At 39.3% G+C, this 19182-nt stretch overlaps 1 protein-coding gene across 1 annotated transcript in view; it reads right to left on the reverse strand.

The window, feature by feature from the left end:
* The window catches only part of LOC114656768 (E3 ubiquitin-protein ligase MARCHF4-like), a 228844-nt gene that overhangs the window by 94049 nt on the left and 115613 nt on the right, over positions 1-19182 (reverse strand). The window contains exon 3 of the mRNA XM_028808382.2: positions 9954-10146. Coding sequence (XP_028664215.1) covers positions 9954-10146 — 193 coding nt within the window. The remainder of the gene's footprint in view (positions 1-9953; positions 10147-19182) is intronic.

A 19182-nucleotide genomic window follows, 5' to 3' on the forward strand; every position in this document is an offset into this window, starting at 1 on the left:
TGTGGACAGAAGGTGTGCCAGGAGCACAAATTCATTTCCACATGTGTGCTCAGTATGAGGATAAAATTCTGTCTCATAGTGTCGTCTATGAGTAGATTGAAATGCTCGAAAATGGCCGTACTGGTGTGACGGATGTAGAGCTCTCTGGACGTCCAGCTACAGCCACATACAGACCAATATAATATTTTTTACATTGTTAACCTGTAAAAAAATATATTCCTTTTTCTGTGAAAAAATGGTAATCATGGCCTCAGAAAATGAGATAATGACAGCAGAAAGGAAACCATATTATATATCTTTAATTTTACTACACCATGCTGTCTAAAGAAATCTTGCTGTTTGTTGAATGTGTATGGTTTGCTCTAATACACTGTCACATGGTCACCAAGAATATATATTCTTTAACTTTAAACAACACATTAATTAAACTTATGGTTAAAGCTTTGCATATATTGTCATTTGATGTAAAGAAAAATCAGTTATTCAATATAAAGTTATACCACAGACCTAAAAATATTGTCAGATTATTTTTTGTTAAAATTCTGCCAACCGTAACTGGCAGTTTTTTTTCCATATATTTAACATTTTTTTATAGTGTACGTACAGACTACCACATTTGAAAACTATCTCCATCCACACTGGAGTTTTCACATCATTTACAAAAGTATACATGTCCATACTGAAATGCCCAGAAACGCATATGACGTAGACCTTCACGTACACTGGGCATGTGTGCATCAGGCAGAAAATCCTTGAAGTGACGCATGTGGACCACCAGGGGGCAAACAGCTCCCCAAACCCCAGACACAACAGAACATAGAGCCCAAGTTCAGCACACAACACACCTTTATTCAGCCGTGGGAAACGCTTTTGTCTCGCTTCCTACAGCAGCACACAGTGCAATGTACCAAATATATAACACAGGATCTCTCTCTCTCAATTTTCCAGTCCTCCTCCCGCAAGCTTTGTCCACCTCCTCCTTCTCTGGCTCTCCAAATGGAGTGAAGCGGCCCTTTAATAGAGCACCCGGAAGTGCTCCAGGTGTCTGGCAATCTCCTACCAGATGTACTTCCAGGTGTGGCAGCAGCACTGCAGAGGAGGGCTCAGCCGTTCTCCTTGCGCACCCTGGTGGTGGCCACAGATCTCAGCAGCGTTGAGCTTCAATGCTCCAAACCTGTGGTGCTATAGGATGCCCTCTGTCCTTTCCAGGGGAGGTATTGCCCCGTGCAAGCTTCATCCCCCTGTCCTTCTGTTATGAAGGTGTCCTGGCCGGCTGTAGTGAAAAATTCAGAACTCCGTGAAGATCTGATTTCCTTGTGTTTTATGTGTTTTAAAGGCTTTCGGCCCACAGGACTCTGATAGCAATGTTCACAGCATATAGATAGATAGATAGATAGATAGATAGATAGATAGATAGATAGATAGATAGATAGATAGATAGATAGATAGATAGATAGATAGATAGATAGATTAGATAGATAGATAATAGATAGATATAGATAGATACTTTATTAAGCAAACTGCCTCTGTGTCATGTCAATTTGGAAATCACAAATGAAAGTAACAGTGTTCAGAACTGGTGATGATCATCTTGGCATTAAATAAAAAGACCGCAAATGTTAAAGTGACACTTAAAAAAAGTATTAAGCTCTATGTTCATTTGAAAGGGGATTGATTATAAGCAGTCCATAGCAATCGGACTACATCTTGTACTACACAACATTTGCAAAACTAACCCAATAAAGGAAATAAATACATAAATACATGTGTACCTGTGTGTGTCTTTAGCTGCACCTTACTGCGTTGTGCAAATGTGTCTCTCTGTTTATATCGTTGGCTCAGTTGCATTCTACACCCGTCCACTTCATTTAGCACCTTGTTATTAATTTTTGATGCTGAATGCTCCCCTCATTACAGAACAAATTAAGTTTAAGTAATAAAGATTGATAAGAGGCTGTCAAATGAGTGATTTACAGTCTGATTTTTACAGCTCTCTGAATTTTTCATTATAACAGTAACACTGGCAGCCATTAGATTTATCACAAAACTGTAGTAACCAGTAAAGTATTTGCATTTTGAGCATGTAAGCAGCGTTCAAACTGCACAAAACACATTTAGATGCATACAGACAAGCAGCACAACAAGCACCATGAAATGCAACTCTTCTGTGCCCAGCCTGTTATATTGGAATAGCTTATCTTCTGTGAAGTGTGACCAATCAGTGAATGAGGCATTGTAATTTATCGAAAATCCAATCAGGGAAGGGCCCCGAAATAAGCATGAACCAACCAGAGGTGTGATTAGAGCATCATTTCTGGAAAACTCCATTTTTGCCCACCCACATTACAACGCTGACACTGTGTTTATGAAAGTATCCGACTGTGTAAACCATTTTAAAAGTCTTAATTTTATGGGATTTGCTAGTGTGGACAAAAGGAGAAAAATCTCTGCATTTATAAATGAAAACGTGGTAATATGGACTCGTCCTAAAATGCAATTATCTTATGGTTTGTTTGACCACCCCAAGCTTCAAAGTCAAATTAAGCCCATGAGATGACCACATTTGGTCATTATGTTACAAGTACAATAATACTTGTGTGGATTAGTGAACAGGACCTCCGTGAATGTGAAAATCCACAAATATGCTTTGGGCAATGATTACTGTATATTTTAAGCTTATTGCACTGAATAAGCTTGTAGAACCATAAATTGATTACATGTTTGGTTTGCTGTGCTAATGCACTGGCAGTTCACAAACTTTGTTCATACAGTGCTAACTAATGCATTGGTTGTATATTATCACCCCATGACTAAGTGTTTATAAAAACTGTTAAAATTAAGTGCATAATGCAGGAAAAACAAATTGGGGAACTAATTTAGTTACATTTATCTTTATTAGTTGCCCGCCTAATAAAGATAATATGTAAAACAAAACATACATACATTTTACAGGTTATGGTTTAGATAGCGACGCACACATCCAGAAGGCAATACCAGAAAAACCGAGTCAGGAAGATATAGCTATCTGGATTATTATACTATATAGATATACTGTATATACAATAGTTCAAAGGAACTGCAAAGTGATGAAAATTATCTGTTCATGTGCAATTCAACTATGTTTGCTTCTGTCAAATTTATATTTAAATAAGAACAGTAGTGCAGTGTTGTCACCACCCCATCCTGAAGAAGAGTGACAATGGTCCTTCTAGGCTAAAGGAGAGTTCACACTGCTCATCAAACTACACAAGGTAGGCAAGCCATGAATCTGCTCCATTGCTTAAAATCCTGAATTTCGCCCAGTAGGGGCCTGCACACATTATAGGCAGCCCACTACGAAAACAGTTTTGGTTGCTAAATCCTGCCAATCGAGATAGCATTACAGCACATTTCACATGGCAGGGGCTATCTTAATCATTTGCAAAATTACAAACCTGGTAATGCTGTACTTAATAACTCCAACTTAGTCATTTTTGTCTTAATTTGAGATGAGACACAGTTCAACATAGATGCTCTGCAAGATAACTTTTGCTTATTTGCTCGTGTCTAACTAACTGCTGTTTCTGTCAGCATGTGGCTAGTACTGTCCATAATAAACACCCTTGTTCAAAATGCACTCAAGGAAGAATTACCGCAGGTCGCTGATTGCTTTTCATGTAGCTGCTACTACATATTACTGATTAAAAGGAACAGCCCTAACAAATCTGAGAGGATAACAAAGATGGTATATATTAAAAACTGCCTACCATTTCCACCCTCTCTCACTAAGAATGTCACAAAATGAGCACTCATTCTTCTTCCTTAAAACAACCGACTAACTGCACAAACAACGCATAATCATACTGAACATCTGAACCCCTAACTGTCAATCCTCTTACTTTGCCCAGTATTCAGTGGTTATGCACCTTTGCTCTGTAAGACAGCATTGTTAGGGGTACATAGCAGAGCAAGGTTTAAAACACAGTGGCCCAAGCTTTGGTGGGTGTAGTTGCATGCTGGTGGAAAGCCGTGTGGCTTTAATGGAGCAATTGTTTGATTGATTGTTCACATGATCAGCACAGCCATCCCTCATTTCTTCTCTGTGTTCCATTGCGAAAAGCACCAAAATCATTAGTAGCATAAAAAGATCTAAGGTAGGATGGGAAATGAGATTTGAGAATGAAAGAAAGAAAAATCAAGTGTGAAAAGAATAGAGAGAGAGGATGGAAGAACTGGGTGATTTAAGCTAGTGCAGAGAAAGAGGAGACGAGGCGGTTGGATGCCCCTGTGTTGAAGTGAAGTGCGAGGTCATTTCTGTTGAGTACTGGGAGCAGGAGTGGTCCAAAGGGGCCATCCTGTGGATTGTGGCAGGATGAGGGAGTGGTTCCAACAGATGTCAAAGGGAGGTGTTTGGGATGACAGCCGGAAAAGGGGACCCTGCTTGTCAGTGTGTGAGCTTTGCTGCAAGACCCAGGGGAAGACAATAGAGAGAGAGAGATGCACTGGGGCTTAAGATGAAAGCTTTTATGCTGATTTTTGATATATTTATTAGAATCTGTTTATTGGTTTTTAACTTTCACACACACACTGTTTTTTGGTTTTTTTTTCTGGATATTTTATTGAGGGAAATGCACTCTTTGAACACTTTTCTTTTTTTGTGATTTTGAATAAACAACACTATGCACTTTGTACCAACGTGTTGGTTTGTGTCCTCAATCGCCCTAGATGCATCTCAGTTATAAATATCGATGTGGAAGCCTAAGGTTGTGGGCCACCCTGAGCCATTACACACTCCATCTTCCCAGGCAGGTCTCCCATTGAGCAATAGTAACCTGAGGCCTGCAGCATAGCACTTTGGGCTTAATAGGCTTCTAAACAATTACTGGTTGTGATCAGGCGCACTGATGTTACATAACCTCGGAGGCGAGGATATGCTTAACCTGCTTGATTCACAAAGTTATCATTTCGATGAGAGCAACACAGGACACTGGCTAATACTCAAGAGCTCAGAAGAACTGTGGACCGCTTAGCAGCCCACGTAAACACCCAAAAGAAGGATTGTACTTGCTTTACATAGCACTTTGATTTAAAGGTAATGGTGGCCAGGCTGCATTTCACACATGATTTAAATGACGAAGGAACACAAGGGTTAAAAAATTCATCATATTCATTTATTGGTTGCCACAATATGATAAACCTTAATGTTTGTTTATATATATTAATAGTCAGTCCACGTAAGTTGAAGATCTGATTTCTCCTTCATGTACACAGAGGGTTACGATACACCTGTGCTTTCCAGGAAAAGGACTGAAATTATCCGTGATGGCGTCATATGTGCAGACGTTGCTGTCTAAAGCGAGTAGGCAGGAATCTACAAATCATTTATTGGGGTTGGTAATTAAACTTGAGAATGGACAAGATTAAAGATTTAATTGTAATGGGTGCCAGAAACCACTGGCATTAAAGTGTCAGGAATAGCAACCCTGCTGGAGTTTTCACACATGAATGTCGCAGGACTATCAAGAGTGTGGTGCTATTCTAAAAGCATTCAGGTTTTGTTGCTGGAAAAAGATTATTGATGAAAGGAGCTGAAAGAGACCAATATAACTTGTGAAGAGTAACAGGCAGGGACATGTTGAGCCAACTAACTGATGAGTGCATCAATGATGCTAATAGATGTACAGTATATCAGAATGCAGCTCATCCTACCTTGACATGGATGGAGAATGGCAGTTGACCACCCAAGCATGCTCCATTGCTGTCACCAAAAAACTGCTAGCCTAAAAAGACGAGGTTGCAATGTGTAAAAGAGTTTAATGAATTCCTGACAATTTATTCTGATAAGAGGATCAAGACACAGCGAGAACCCATTGGTCCAAGGCTGTATGCTGTTTGAGCCAACAATGCTAAGATGAAGGTGGTTTAAACGTACAAGATTACTTTTCAGAACACATTTTAAGTCTTCCAATCAGAGCTGAACATCCGCATACCATCAATATCGATCAGGGTATATACATTCATAGCAACAGTATACCCATTTTGAGCAATATAGTACTCATTACCATAATGCTAGGATGGTGCTAAAATGTTTCACGGAACATGAAGGTTCCCCTGCTGTGGAAAACATCTTGTTTTGTCCTAGTGCCAAAAAACAGCACTCCAGTGATTCCCAAGGTCTTCAGACGAGTTGCTCTCACTTCATTTATAATTCATCATGAAGTCCTTTGAGAGGCTGGTCATGAAGCAGCTCATAACCCTGGTTTCAGAACATCTGATCCTCTGCAGTTTTCCTATCAGGCATGTAGTGGGTGTGTATGATGCTCTGATTAACATGCTACACAGAGCCACAGCCCACTTGGACAATGCTGACACCACGGTTAAGGATAATTTTCTTTGACTTCTCCAGTGCCTTTAACATCATTCTTCCTCCTCAACTGGGGGAAAAAAATCAAGGGTATGCATCTTGATGTCTCCACAATCTCTTGGATCATGGACTACCTGCATGACCATCAGGCAGGCGGTTTGTGTAGCTCAAGGACTGTATTTCAGAAATGGTAGTGTGTAATTCTGAAGTACCTCAGAGAAATGTCCTTGTCTCCATTTCTGTTTACATGATGGATTTCCAGTATTTTACCAGTGCTTGCCACCTACAGAAATTCTCACATGAGTCCTCCAATTATAGGCTGTAATAATAATGGGTGATGAGTTGCAGTACAGGAGGCTTGTGAAGGTCCATCTCCAGCTCAGCATAAGCAAAATCTAAGAGTTGGTGGCAGATTTCTGTGATGCCAAAGAGCCTCTAGGACCAGTCTTCATTCAGGGGAACATGTGGAAGTGGGGTAGAGCTATAAGCACCTGGGGGTTCACATAAACACAAACTGGACTAGTCTGAGAAAATAGTGGCACTGCTCAGCAAGGGAAAAGACTCCCATCTTTTCATGTATGCAGCAAGCTGCTGGAAATGTTCTACTAGTCCATAGTAGCCAATGTATTGTTCTACGCTGTGGCTTTCTGGGGAAGCAAATGGTGATCAAAAGGCATACAATGGCTGAACAAACATATCAGGAAAGCCTTCTCCATCACAGGGCAAACCCTGGACGCACTGGAAGACAGGATGGAGGCAAAACTGGTAGAGTGATTTCTGAATACCCTACTGGAGGCACTGTCTAGGAGCACATTTAGTTAGCTACAGGCTCATTCCTCCATGTTGTCGTAAGAAATGCCTCTGAGTTAGGTTTCTCCCAATGCCTCAAACTAAATGCTTAAACTGTTTAAGTTAATTTTGCTATTTCTTCACAAGATGAAGGAATGCATGAATAAATGCTATCCTGTCGTATTCATCTTAATATTATATGCAGCACAAATAATCACTTGAGAGTCTGCTGAAGCTGCGTTCATATCAAATTGATCAATAAATCACTACCAATCAATGAAAGAATTGGCAGAAAAACAGACCATCAGGCAATGTAACATTAAAATGCAATAAAAACTTGGCAGGTTATGAACATTTTTTTTTCACAAGTAGAATAGAGCTGTGAACAAAGCTAGAAGAATGTTTCTTTCAGAAGGTCCTAACTGTCTCATAGGTTTCAAGGAGATACACACCATACTAACTCACGCGTGCATGGGCGTCACAGGGCTTAGTATGAAACAAGAATGACCTTAGTCTGGCTCAGGGTTTACTACTTTATAAAAATTTCTTTGCTGGTAACTTTGCATACATACTAGGCCTTTTTATTTATTTATTTATTTATTTTGGAACTTTTAATTTCCCCTTGGGAACAATAAAGTATTATCTATCTATCTGTCTGTCTATCTATCTGTATGTCTGTCTGCCTGTCTGTCTGTGGATTGATTGCATTTGTCCTGTGAGTCTGTATCCTTGTATTTTTTTTATGTTTCTACTGCTGTATGAATCTAATTTTCCCGTTGGGATTAATAAAGTTTATCAAATCAAATCTAATCTAATTTCAATCTAATCTAATCAAATGTAAAGCAGAGGCCTACTCATACAGTAGAGACTAATCTAATAGAGCATCCATAAGATAAGACAGACTTCATTTTTCTAAGAAGAGGCCACACCAAGCTAATCTGCTACAATAATGGACATGTTGAATTCTGCAAGGGTCTACATCCCTATGCCATGTTTTCAACACCTTGGTAAGACCATGCTGCAATTAATTCAGGTTGTTCTCAGGGCACATCAGGGGCAACTGACTGTTAGATAGGCTTGTGAAATCAAACTAGGTGATAAAATGACCCATAAATTGATGTTACCAGCTTTGTGAGTAAAGAAGTCTCAGAATTGTTGTCAAGGTATCTCACCTAATCTGGCACCCTGCTTTTCATTCTGCTCTGAATTGTAACTAAAGTAACAAGCAGAAAGTAGTAACCAAGGCCCAATATATTTATGAAAAATCTTAGGTGAAGTTAGAAAGCCAATAAACACACATGTGACCAGGGCCAAAATGTTAATGTTAAACCACAGCCAAAATGCAGAGCCAGAATTTGCCAACCAAAATGAGTTTCAAAACAACACAGGAATAATAGTTTTAAAGCTTGAGCTAAATTCAATGAAGAACAACTAGGAACTGCATGACATGACATTTATACCTTTGACCTGGAAATATTATGCTGCACACACATCTAACACTTGATAACACCAACAAACTTCCCCAAGCGGTGGCGGCACCCATAAGGATCTGCGCTGGTATCTGGAAAGTTGTCAGTTCAAATCCTTTTATTGCCAGGAGGGATCCTACTCTGTTGGGCCCTTGAGCAAGGCCTTAACCTGAAATTTGCTCCAGGGGAACAGTACCATGGCTCACCCTGCACTCTGACCTCCAAAGGTCACGCAAAATGACAATTATCCCCTCAGGGATTAAAAAAATGTACTAAATACCAAAAAAAAAGAGAAAGAAATAAAAGAAGAAAACCACAATGGCATTGCTGGAGATTGTTACTTACTGTATATTCAACATCGTTATAAATGTTTCCAGCACGTAATCAGTGTGGATGTGACCACAGGATTACAGGACCTATAAAAAAACTATAAAACCCCTAAAAGAAGGTCTATAATTTTTGAAGTCAAGCAGTAAAAAACAAAAACCTGATCGTGACAAATGGGGGACAAATCATTTGTTATCATTATTTTATAGCATCAATAACAGGATTCTTCCAGCTGGTAACATGCTTTCTTCATCTAATTGCTACTTTTGCATCTTTTCTAGTAAGACACACTGGCTGCATGAAGGTAATAATTTCTGCTTGCTTCCTACACTAACCATATTAGACCCCTTGACAATACACATGAGCATTAGGCTGGAACAGTTCTTGATTTGTCAAAACCTCCATTATGGCAAAGTGAATGGCAGGAGAAAGCAACATGGATAAGCTGTGGACCTTGTGCTGTATATATGTGTGTGTGTATGTATGACGGCATGTGAGGGGTTACAGGAAAACATAATTATTGTCATAATATGTCCAAATGATATATGAATCCTGAAAACGTCACATTATTGGAGGGTCCTCACTTTGCACTTTCTTTTTTCCCCATTTGTCTGAGTTTATAAATGGGTGTTCATATCTGCTTAAATCCATTTCTGTTTGTGAAGGAGACATAAGTGATTAATAAAGTAAAGTGAGAGTCAATGGGAAGCTGCAGATGTGCTGACAATGTGAGGACTAATTTTGAGGAAGCCATCATAAATCTGAAAAGCTGGAAACGTGAGGGCACCTGCACTTTGAAAAATAAACATTTTAACTTCTAAAACTTTGCATCTAAATGCTAGGAAATGTTCCTGTTACTTGAAGTGAATGAACTCTAACCAACAGGAGTATTCAGCACAGTCTTTATCGTGTGGCTACTTGTGAAACAAGTTTTGGTCTTCAGTTCCCTGATTTTATAAAGACCACCAAAACTCCTCAGTGATCAAGAATACAAGGTTCACGGTTAGCGGTTCATCTTTACTCACCAATACAGACAACATCCATGAAGCCATACATGCCGTAGCAGATCTGGAAGAGCAGGTCCTGGCGTTGCCATTTGGCAGATGGGCTGAGGGAGGACCAGATGAGCCATGAGATGCTGGCAAGAAGGAAGAGGGATCCCAGGATGGCTGCCGCAATCTGCACCTTCTCAATCACCGTCAGTGAGATTGTTTGCCACTATTATGTAAAAGGAGAATTTTTAAAAAAATTTACCAGCAGAGTAACAGCTTAATGTTTGAATACAAGTCACAGTGAGAAGTAGCTTACACTGTGTCCTGTATTAACATCTTGAGGCATTCATTCATCCTTATTTCCTTTTCAAGTTTCAGGATTGAGGCTAGTTTATTAAAAACTAATGGTAAGAAGAAAAACCTGAGTTCTCACTCTTGTGAGTAGATCTATAATATTTCCTGTGGAGTACTACCTCGTGTTCATCAATAAAATGAAAGTCCTGAAAGAGGCAGCGTGAAGAGGAGGATTTGCTGAATTAAACCCACCGCCTTTTTTGTTAATAGAGCTACAGGTACATGGCATTTAGCCAGACACACAGAGAGTAGGCAGAAGGAAGGAATTCTGTTTAAGCTGCATGGCTTCTTTTTAATTAAAAATTGGCAGATTGACCGTGAGAGATCCCACGTTGCAGGTGAGCTCTATTACGGTGGCATGCCAACATTCTGTGATACAAACAAACTTCATTTAAAAAGGGATTTCCACACCAGCTATGTGCTTTCAATGGACATTTTACATAACAAGCAAGTTAGTTACCTGCAATCACTTAAAAAAAATTCAGACCAGAGTAGCAATGAGTAGCTGGTTGATAGAACAGCTAAAAAAAAGGGCCAATATTATTCTGGCAGGTCTCATATTGCTTAGTCCAAGCTGGCACAATTCTGATTAAAAGTGCCACACAGTGACCACATGGTTTCTTCATTTCATGTCAATCTTCAAATTAAGTTAATTTTTAACTGGAAGAATCTCCCAATAAATTAATTTGAGGGTAAATTTTACTTCTCTTTAAAAGTTCACTTTCACCTGCTTTAGCTTTAGCATGCAAGTGGCTATCGTGTTCATTGTTTTAACTGTTTTGCTTCTTTTTAATTCACTTGCTTGTTATGTATTTCATTGTTTCATTTTATTTGACTTGTCGTACATTGCAGATAATGCTGCTCTTTCACTAGCCACAAAGACCCTCACTTGTTTTGCTTCCATGATATTTTCTCTTACCTTCTGTTCCATGAAACGTCATCCTCAGTCGGTCACTGTCTGTATGTGGAACCTGTGCCAACCTAGAAATGTGTTGACAAGGATGGAGTGATGCTGAGGACACTAACTGATTAGAGCCATGTCATTTTTGGACATGGCAAGCTTGCATATGAAGCCTTACGTTTTTTAACATTCTCATTCACTGTATGGAGCAGTTTTCTTGTGTGCAATGCTCTGCTTTTCTGGAAAATGGAACAAGGGTGAAGTGTAGAGACAGTGTTCAATGTGAATGCGGAATATTATTCTTGTTGTGTGAGCATTTTTAGAAGGAGTAGACCAGAAGAAAAGCTATTATGGTGGAGTATAAATAAAAATGTGTAATATCTAGCATATAGGTTGATAAATATTTTGTATGTCTTTATCTGCTAAAATTAGCTTTACACTTGTATAATCTTTAAAGAAAGAAAGAAAGCTGTGTCACCAGTTGTGGCTTTAGCACATTTGTAGCAGTGGCACATAAATGGCCTACAAATCCAAGCAGCCCCGGTAGTATTACATCATTGGGCAGCTTCAGCGTGCCATGGGGGTTGCTGTGAAGAAGGATGATTAGGCGTTGTGGTAGAGTGATTTCTAGCATATAAGTTGACAAATATTTTGCCTGTCTTTAGTTGTAAACTTGACAATGCAAATATAATATTACATATTATTTTGTTTCAGGAGTTATGTGTTACTTCATTGATGAGAAGAGAGGTGTTTTGATGTTTACCTAACAAACACCCCCTATAGTCTTAGGACTGACTCAGGACGTGAAACTTATGGTAAGGGAGGACAGAACATCAGACCAGCTTGGCAAGGGTGACTGTGTTTGGACTTAGAGCCTTTAAGCAATCCACCGCAGGAAAGCCATAAACTGACTAAAACAAAAAACAAAAAAAACAAATGTAGGATGAATTGTACCTGTGGTGCTTTCATTGATAACTGGTCAGGAAAAGAATGGAGAAATTATATCATTGGTCTAAAGTATGGCTGTTTATGATTGGTTTTGAATCAGAGTCCATTCTATACCATGAAGCCCCACTGGCTTATGATTTATGGTAAGAATGGTATGAAGTAGGTTGCCTTGCCTTTATCCCTCTCTCTCTCTTGCCTTCTAGCCAGAACAAAAGACAGAGATGAAGACAGTTCTATTCTGGCAGCCATATTGAGACAGGCATGTGGGTCGGTTTTAATAATCCATTCAAAGGCCATGTGGGTAGCAAAACAAGCTAGACTGAAGATAAGCTGAGAGCCACCTATGGACACAAGATGCACTGCTACTTAGGCTGTACTGGTATGGTTTCCCAATATTCTTATTGTACTCTGCTTCCTTTTTATTTTTGGGTGTATTATCAATAATACATAATGAAATGTCTAACTTAATTCCTGCCTGTTATTTACTCTAATTATCTGAGATTACAGATGTAGAAGGGAAGGGAGAGGGAAGTGCTAAAGTACCTGATCATAGAATGCTAAGTGTATGGGATTTTTGACATTTTGTTAAGATGTACACAATCAAGAATACAAAGGGGAAAACAAGGTCAACATAGGACCCTACATGATAAAACAAGTGCTATGTTTAAAAAGAAGCCGAAAGACACCTGTCTATTTTATTTCACACTCTGTTGGATTTCAAAAATACTCACCATGGACTACTGTTCTTTCAGGATGTATGTGCTTGTTTGTGTGATTTTGTCCTGGTTAGATACGTCTTTGTATGGGAAGTTCTCCCAGTTACTCCAAATCTTCATGCAACAACTGGAACCTGGTAGGACAAAACTACATTTCTTTCAGAGGTCTGTTCACAGGGGTTTTTCATTTTACTCACCATCATCACCTGCTCCTGCTGTACTGGACTGTTTTTGAACTGTGTCTTATGTGTCTGTGTCTGTGTTAATTATTTATCATGTAGTCCTAGTGTTTTGCTCAATTTCACTTATCCAGTGTTTGTTAAATAATTATCACTGCCGTGAGAATTTAGATAGGATTTTGTGTTATATATTTATTGTTTTTTGATATCTTCATTTAGTTAAACAATTCCTTATCATCTCATTTTGAGCACACTTTGTTACTAGTCTGTGCTGTGAGTGTGCAATTTGTCTGTCTGTCTGTCTGTCTGTCTGTCTGTCTGTCTGTCTGTCTGTCTGTCCGTCCATCCAAGACCAACTGAAGACTAGGTATACTACAAATATTCAGAGAAATATTTTTTCTCACCCATGGATGAATGAGGTTCTCATCTCAAGCTTTCCAGGCTAGTTTAAACCAAATGAACTCTGTGTGTCCAAACACAAAAGCCTGCAGTTACTGTGTGGAAGAATGTGGTTAATTTTTAATTTTGTCAATCAGGTTTGCATTGAAGTTGTGGGAGCAATAATTTACAAGTCTTAGACAAGCTAAAATCTAGTTAAATGTTAAAAACAACAAAAAAACTTTGAGATATACTACTATACTATCATGACTTCTTTAATCTACTTGTAAACTCAATTTTTCAATAGTCATAATGTGCCAATTTAGAGTTGCTGTTAATCCATCATGCACTTCTACTACCTGAAAATAAAGCCTATGCAAACACAAGAACAAACAGAATCTCCACGCTCACACATGTTGTCTCACACTGAAAGCTGAGAGACCATAGCACCAAAGCACCATTTCCTTCTGTTGGGAAACGTAATTGCCTTAAGAAATGTACAACATCGTTAACAATGAACTGCTGTCCTTGATGTATCAAAATGCTAAACGAGATGGTGGTGAGTGACCTGAACCGTGGAACTGGTGAACTGAAAGTATGAATGAGTTTGCGAGTCAGTTCTGCTCCTGACTCAAAGTTACCACCTGGGAAGTGAAGCTGAATGAATTATTAAGTGATGAGAACTGTTGCTTACACCTTCATGTTCACAGACCACCTAATATAAACAGCAGAAGTACTGTATTCATCTGTGGTCTTAATGTTTTTCAGTTTTTTGGGGTTTTTTTTGACAACAGTGCTTTTTGACTACATTGTTCTTTCTATTTGGGGTAAATGCATTGGCCGCAGCAGCAGACAATAAGATTCTATCAGTGGATAACTTACATATAATGAACGAATGAGTGAGTCAAAAATCCAGATCTTTTCTCTAAATTGAGTTAAATGATTTAATTACCTGGGTGAACAAGAGTGCCTTTCTTTTTATCAAAAATGCGGTGTAAAAAGCTGTCATGTTTCACTATTCATCACAATTATCAGCTGTTAAGGAAACTCTTTGTTCTCAGTTATAGTGATATTCCTGCTGCAGGTAGCGCTCCTTTAGTGATTGTCTTTATTTCAAAAAATAGACCTTGACAAGATTTACATGTTTATACAGTTGCACCTTACTATCATTTACAGTTCTGTAATATAAAATGAACACAATCTAATAAATTAGAATATTTATTATTTTGGATTATGGCACCCTGCCCTGAGATTTGTTCCTGCCTTTTTCCCTGTGCTGGCTGGGATTGGTTCCAGCAGACCCCCGTGACCCTGTGTTAGGATATAGCGGGTTGTACAATGACTGACTGACTGACAGTTCATTATCTTAGTTATTGGAAGTCCAGGGGTACAACAATTAGTCCTGAATTCATTCCTGACTCAAGCACATCAGAAAACAGATGGCTGAGAAGATCAGGAATTGCAGCAACATGACGTTTTACAAGCATGTCCTGCACATACTATATGTAGAGAGTTTAAAGGAAATTTTTTTTATCAAATTAGTTAAAAGCATGTTTTGTCTCAACTTAATATGGCTATGTTTTCATTAAAAAAAAAAACTCTTCATCCTAATCAAATACTTTACAGCAGCAGCAGTGGATGATCGTGTTAACAGCACTGACTTGACACCACAACAGCACCCCTGCTGTGATCTGTAGGACAAATTTTCTATATACATTATTTAAGATAATTTTGAAATTTTGTTATGCTGATTCCTATAAGAAACAGTCTTCCACTGTCCTTTACTAGTTTCATATCTAAAAATTCAAGGCTCTCTGCACTTACAGATCATTTCTTTACCCCACCTGATATTTTTATTCTCGGTGTTAGGGGGTAATTCACTACTGGGGTTGGCTTTGGTATCAGCTGATGGCACCAATCTCCAAGGGGGAAATTCATCGATTTCAATTACAGATTACGACCAGATGGATCTAAAAGGGCGACTGTCTTTTGGATGTCTCTTTTTGAGCAGTACAATGAGCTTGAGCTAGCCCAGATTAACCATATATTTCTTCATCTTTGGAATCTTTAGCCTGCCATTGTACCAATGGGCAATAAGTATTGTACTTTGCTGAGGCACAGAATAGTTCCTACTTTGTCTAAACAGTAGTTTTTACCGAGCTATGGCTAGCTAAGTTAATGGGAGAGGACAAATGAGGGAATCCACCGTCCAACTCCCCAGCCTACAGCACTACTTTATGCACCTATCCTACTGCCTATCAGATAACTGGGTGATATCTACCAAGGGCATTGTGTTCAGCAGAGCTGCCACATGCAGGGGCACCTTAAGTGGGGAGAAAGTTAAAATGATTCCAAGGGCCTGTGACTGACGGGGACTCTCAAAAATATGGGCACATAATTTTCAGTTTATATTAGCTAGTTATTGAAAATACCTTTAAAAGAATAATTTATTCATGATTTAGAAACCCTTTTTTACCAAAACTAGCAATCCACATTCATACTAAAATATATTCCCCCCACCTTTTAGCCAGAAGGGTTCAGGCTGCATGGCCTTTACGAACTTCAGTAATAAAGTGGCAATCTACCCACTTGCTAGCCAATGTTGTCATTGACTGATGCCTTAATCCAAGGTGACTTGCAACATTTCAGATACAATTGGTTACATTTCTTGCTTTTCCAATTGAAGCACAGGTAGTGTGACGGTCTGGGTCGACTTCAAACTATCTGTTCCATCTGGACCAGGAACATTGATAGTCATAACTGAGAGAAGCCAAGCAAATGAGGACTCACATGCTGCAAGGGATAGGTGCAAAAGGTGCCAAGTACTTTTTACTAAAATCAAGTCAAAAATCGGTGTTCAACGTGCAGTGCTTCTTCTATAATAAATAAATAACCAAATAAAAGTCAGTGATTGTTGAGGTAAAAATCCAATAAACAATCCATAAAAATGAGGCTAAAAATCCATGCAGGTAAGCTGTCCTTTAAAATTCCCGAGCCCTGGTGCATGCCTTTAAAACTGACATCTTCCCCGGCTTGCCCTATTTGGATCTCACAGCATTGGAGAGACGTCAACCAACAGGTGCAGACAACCTTCAGTCCTGCCCATGTCCCTGCACCCATTCCATAGCGTTCCCAATCCTTCGACTCCCGCTGCCATCTCTTGGCCTTGTGGGGGAGTCCTCCGGAGTATTCGTGGTTGCTCTGGCTGCATGGCTTCTCAATACGAGCAAAATTAAGCACCCTCTTGAGCACCAACCACACTCTCTATCCCTGTGGCTCCATTCCCAACCACCTGCTTCCTCCAGTCTTGCACCAGCTCTCTCGCTCCTAACCCACCTTTTCTGTCATTTAACCACCTCCCCTTCTTTCCTTTTATTTTGTCCCTCTTATTTTTTCCTCCCTTCCTTTGCTGTGCAGGCTCCATTTTATCTATCTTGTCTACTTGGGTGCAGGTGCAACAAGCCATTACCTCTGAGGTACAATTGAGATCAATCGATCTGTTCACCTCTGCACATGTATGTGGCACAATCTGCCAAGTATCCCAGTTAACCATAGAGCGAAGCATGCCTGCACACACCCACACCCAATTTGAGCCTGCACTTCCATGGATACAATTATTTATTTAAAAAGTCACCCTGTACCACTTATCACAGGCAAGTGAAGTGAATTACTCATGGTCACCCAGTGGTCAGTAGGCAGGATTTGAACACACAACCTCAGGGTTTTGAAATCCAAAGCTTTAAACCACTACACACACTGCCTTTGTTAACTGCACCTTCATTTTTATTAATGGAAATGTCAAAGCCCAAATTCCCAGTTTCGGAAAAGGAATGAACAGCAAGATAGCTTGAAAGAGAGAACAGATGGCAACAGTTGGTCTCACCCAATTTTTTTCTACAAGAAAATTCAGTTTATTAACATTGTTTCATTTTTCCTTAGGTGAAGCAAATTAATTAATTTTGAGAATCATAAAATCTAACCCAAAGAACAAAGGATAAGAAAAATCTAATTAGAAGGAATATCCATCCATCCATTCCATTATCCAACCCGCTACATCCTAACCACAGGGTCACAGGGGTCTGGCTGGAGCCAATCCCAGCCAACACAGGGCGCAAGGCAGGAAACAAACCCCGGGCAGGGCGCCAGCCCACCGCAGTAGAAGGAATATACTTGTTATTAATCAATACATAAGGTATGAGTTGCATCACAGGGAATTGAAAACAAAGTTTCTGTTACTATTGGTTTTAATGCTAAACAGACTTTTTATCAAGAGTATCTTTGAGTCAGTGTTGTTCGTGGACCTTGCTAATCATTTTTGCCCTGGTGTCTGCACAGCTTCAGTTACCATTTTGTTATTTATATTAGATAGTAAATATTAGGGCTGTCACACTATATCAGCCATTGCTATTTGAATACAATCTGAATTTATTTGAAAAAGAATTTGAAGGCAAATGTTGACGTTCAATTGTAAATGAACAGATGTTTGTTTTACATTGTTTGACCTTGTGTTTATTCCAGATATGCTATGCAATGCTGCTGTATTTTGCAGATCTGCTTTTGTCCATCATTTCGATGACCAGTTTATTAGTAATTTTGAATGGTAAGTTTATTATCTTCACTAGTACAACTTACAACCCTAGTCCTTTTCACAGTGAAGTTTGGGGATGGTTTGTTTCTTTTTTTCCTATCCTTAGTGCCACCTTTCATGATCTACAAGGTGTACCTGATACTCTGAGCATTTTTTCTAAACATTTCTCTGATACTCTAAAGGCATCTTTCTACATTTCATCCTGTTCACTCTAAATCTGTGACTCCTGACTTATTTGATGCCTTGACACTCTAATAACTGGCATAAATTCTGATGTTCCTTTTATTATTATAATGCTTTAAAATCCCCTTCATAAGTTGCCTTGAAAACATCTGCTAAATAAAACTTGCAATGTGGACTAAATATTTATAGATCATTATAATACAACACTTAGTATATATCAGCCACAGAGGATGGCATAAACCAGTGTTTCTTTATGCTGGTTCCAAGCCCAGATAAATGGGAAGGGTTACATCAAGAAGGCATCTGAGAAGGCATCTGGAGTAAAATTCTTCCAGATCAATATGCAGACAATACTGGAATGGGAAGGCCCGGATTAACAACAGCCACCAACAGTACTGTTAGCCAATAAGGCTGGGGGGAAACTGGGCTACTGTTGGCCAAAGGAGAAGAAGAGGAGAAATGCATGTCCAGAGACAGGAGGAGATGATGAAGGTTAGGAGAGTGGAAGTGAGGGTAGGAACTTTGAATGATCACAGTACGACTGGTAAGGGGAGAGAGTTAGCCGATATGATGGAGAGAAAGAAAGTTGATATATTGTGCGTGAAGGAGACTAGATGGTAAGGGGAGTAAGGCCAGGTATATCGGAGATGGGTTCAAATTGTTCTACCATGGTGTTTATGGGAGGAGAAATGGGTAGGGTTATTCTGAAGGAACAGTATGTCAAGAGTGTTTTAGAGGTGAAAATAATGTCGGACAGAGTGCTGATTATGAAGCTGGAAATTGAAGGTGTGATGATGATGAATGTTATTAGTGCATATGCCTCGCAAGTTTGGTGTGCGATGGATGAGAAACATTTCTGGAGCGAGTTGGATGAAGTGGTGGAGAATGTATCCAAGGGAGAGTGGTGATTGGAGCGGATTTCAATGAACATGTTGGTGAAGGGAACAGAGGAGATGAGGAGGTAATGGGTAGGTATGGTGTCAATGAGAGGAATGCAGAAGGTCAGATGGTAGTG

The sequence above is a fragment of the Erpetoichthys calabaricus genome, chromosome 8 (genome assembly GCF_900747795.2).
Source record: "Erpetoichthys calabaricus chromosome 8, fErpCal1.3, whole genome shotgun sequence".
Classification (NCBI taxonomy): Eukaryota; Metazoa; Chordata; class Cladistia; order Polypteriformes; family Polypteridae; genus Erpetoichthys; species Erpetoichthys calabaricus.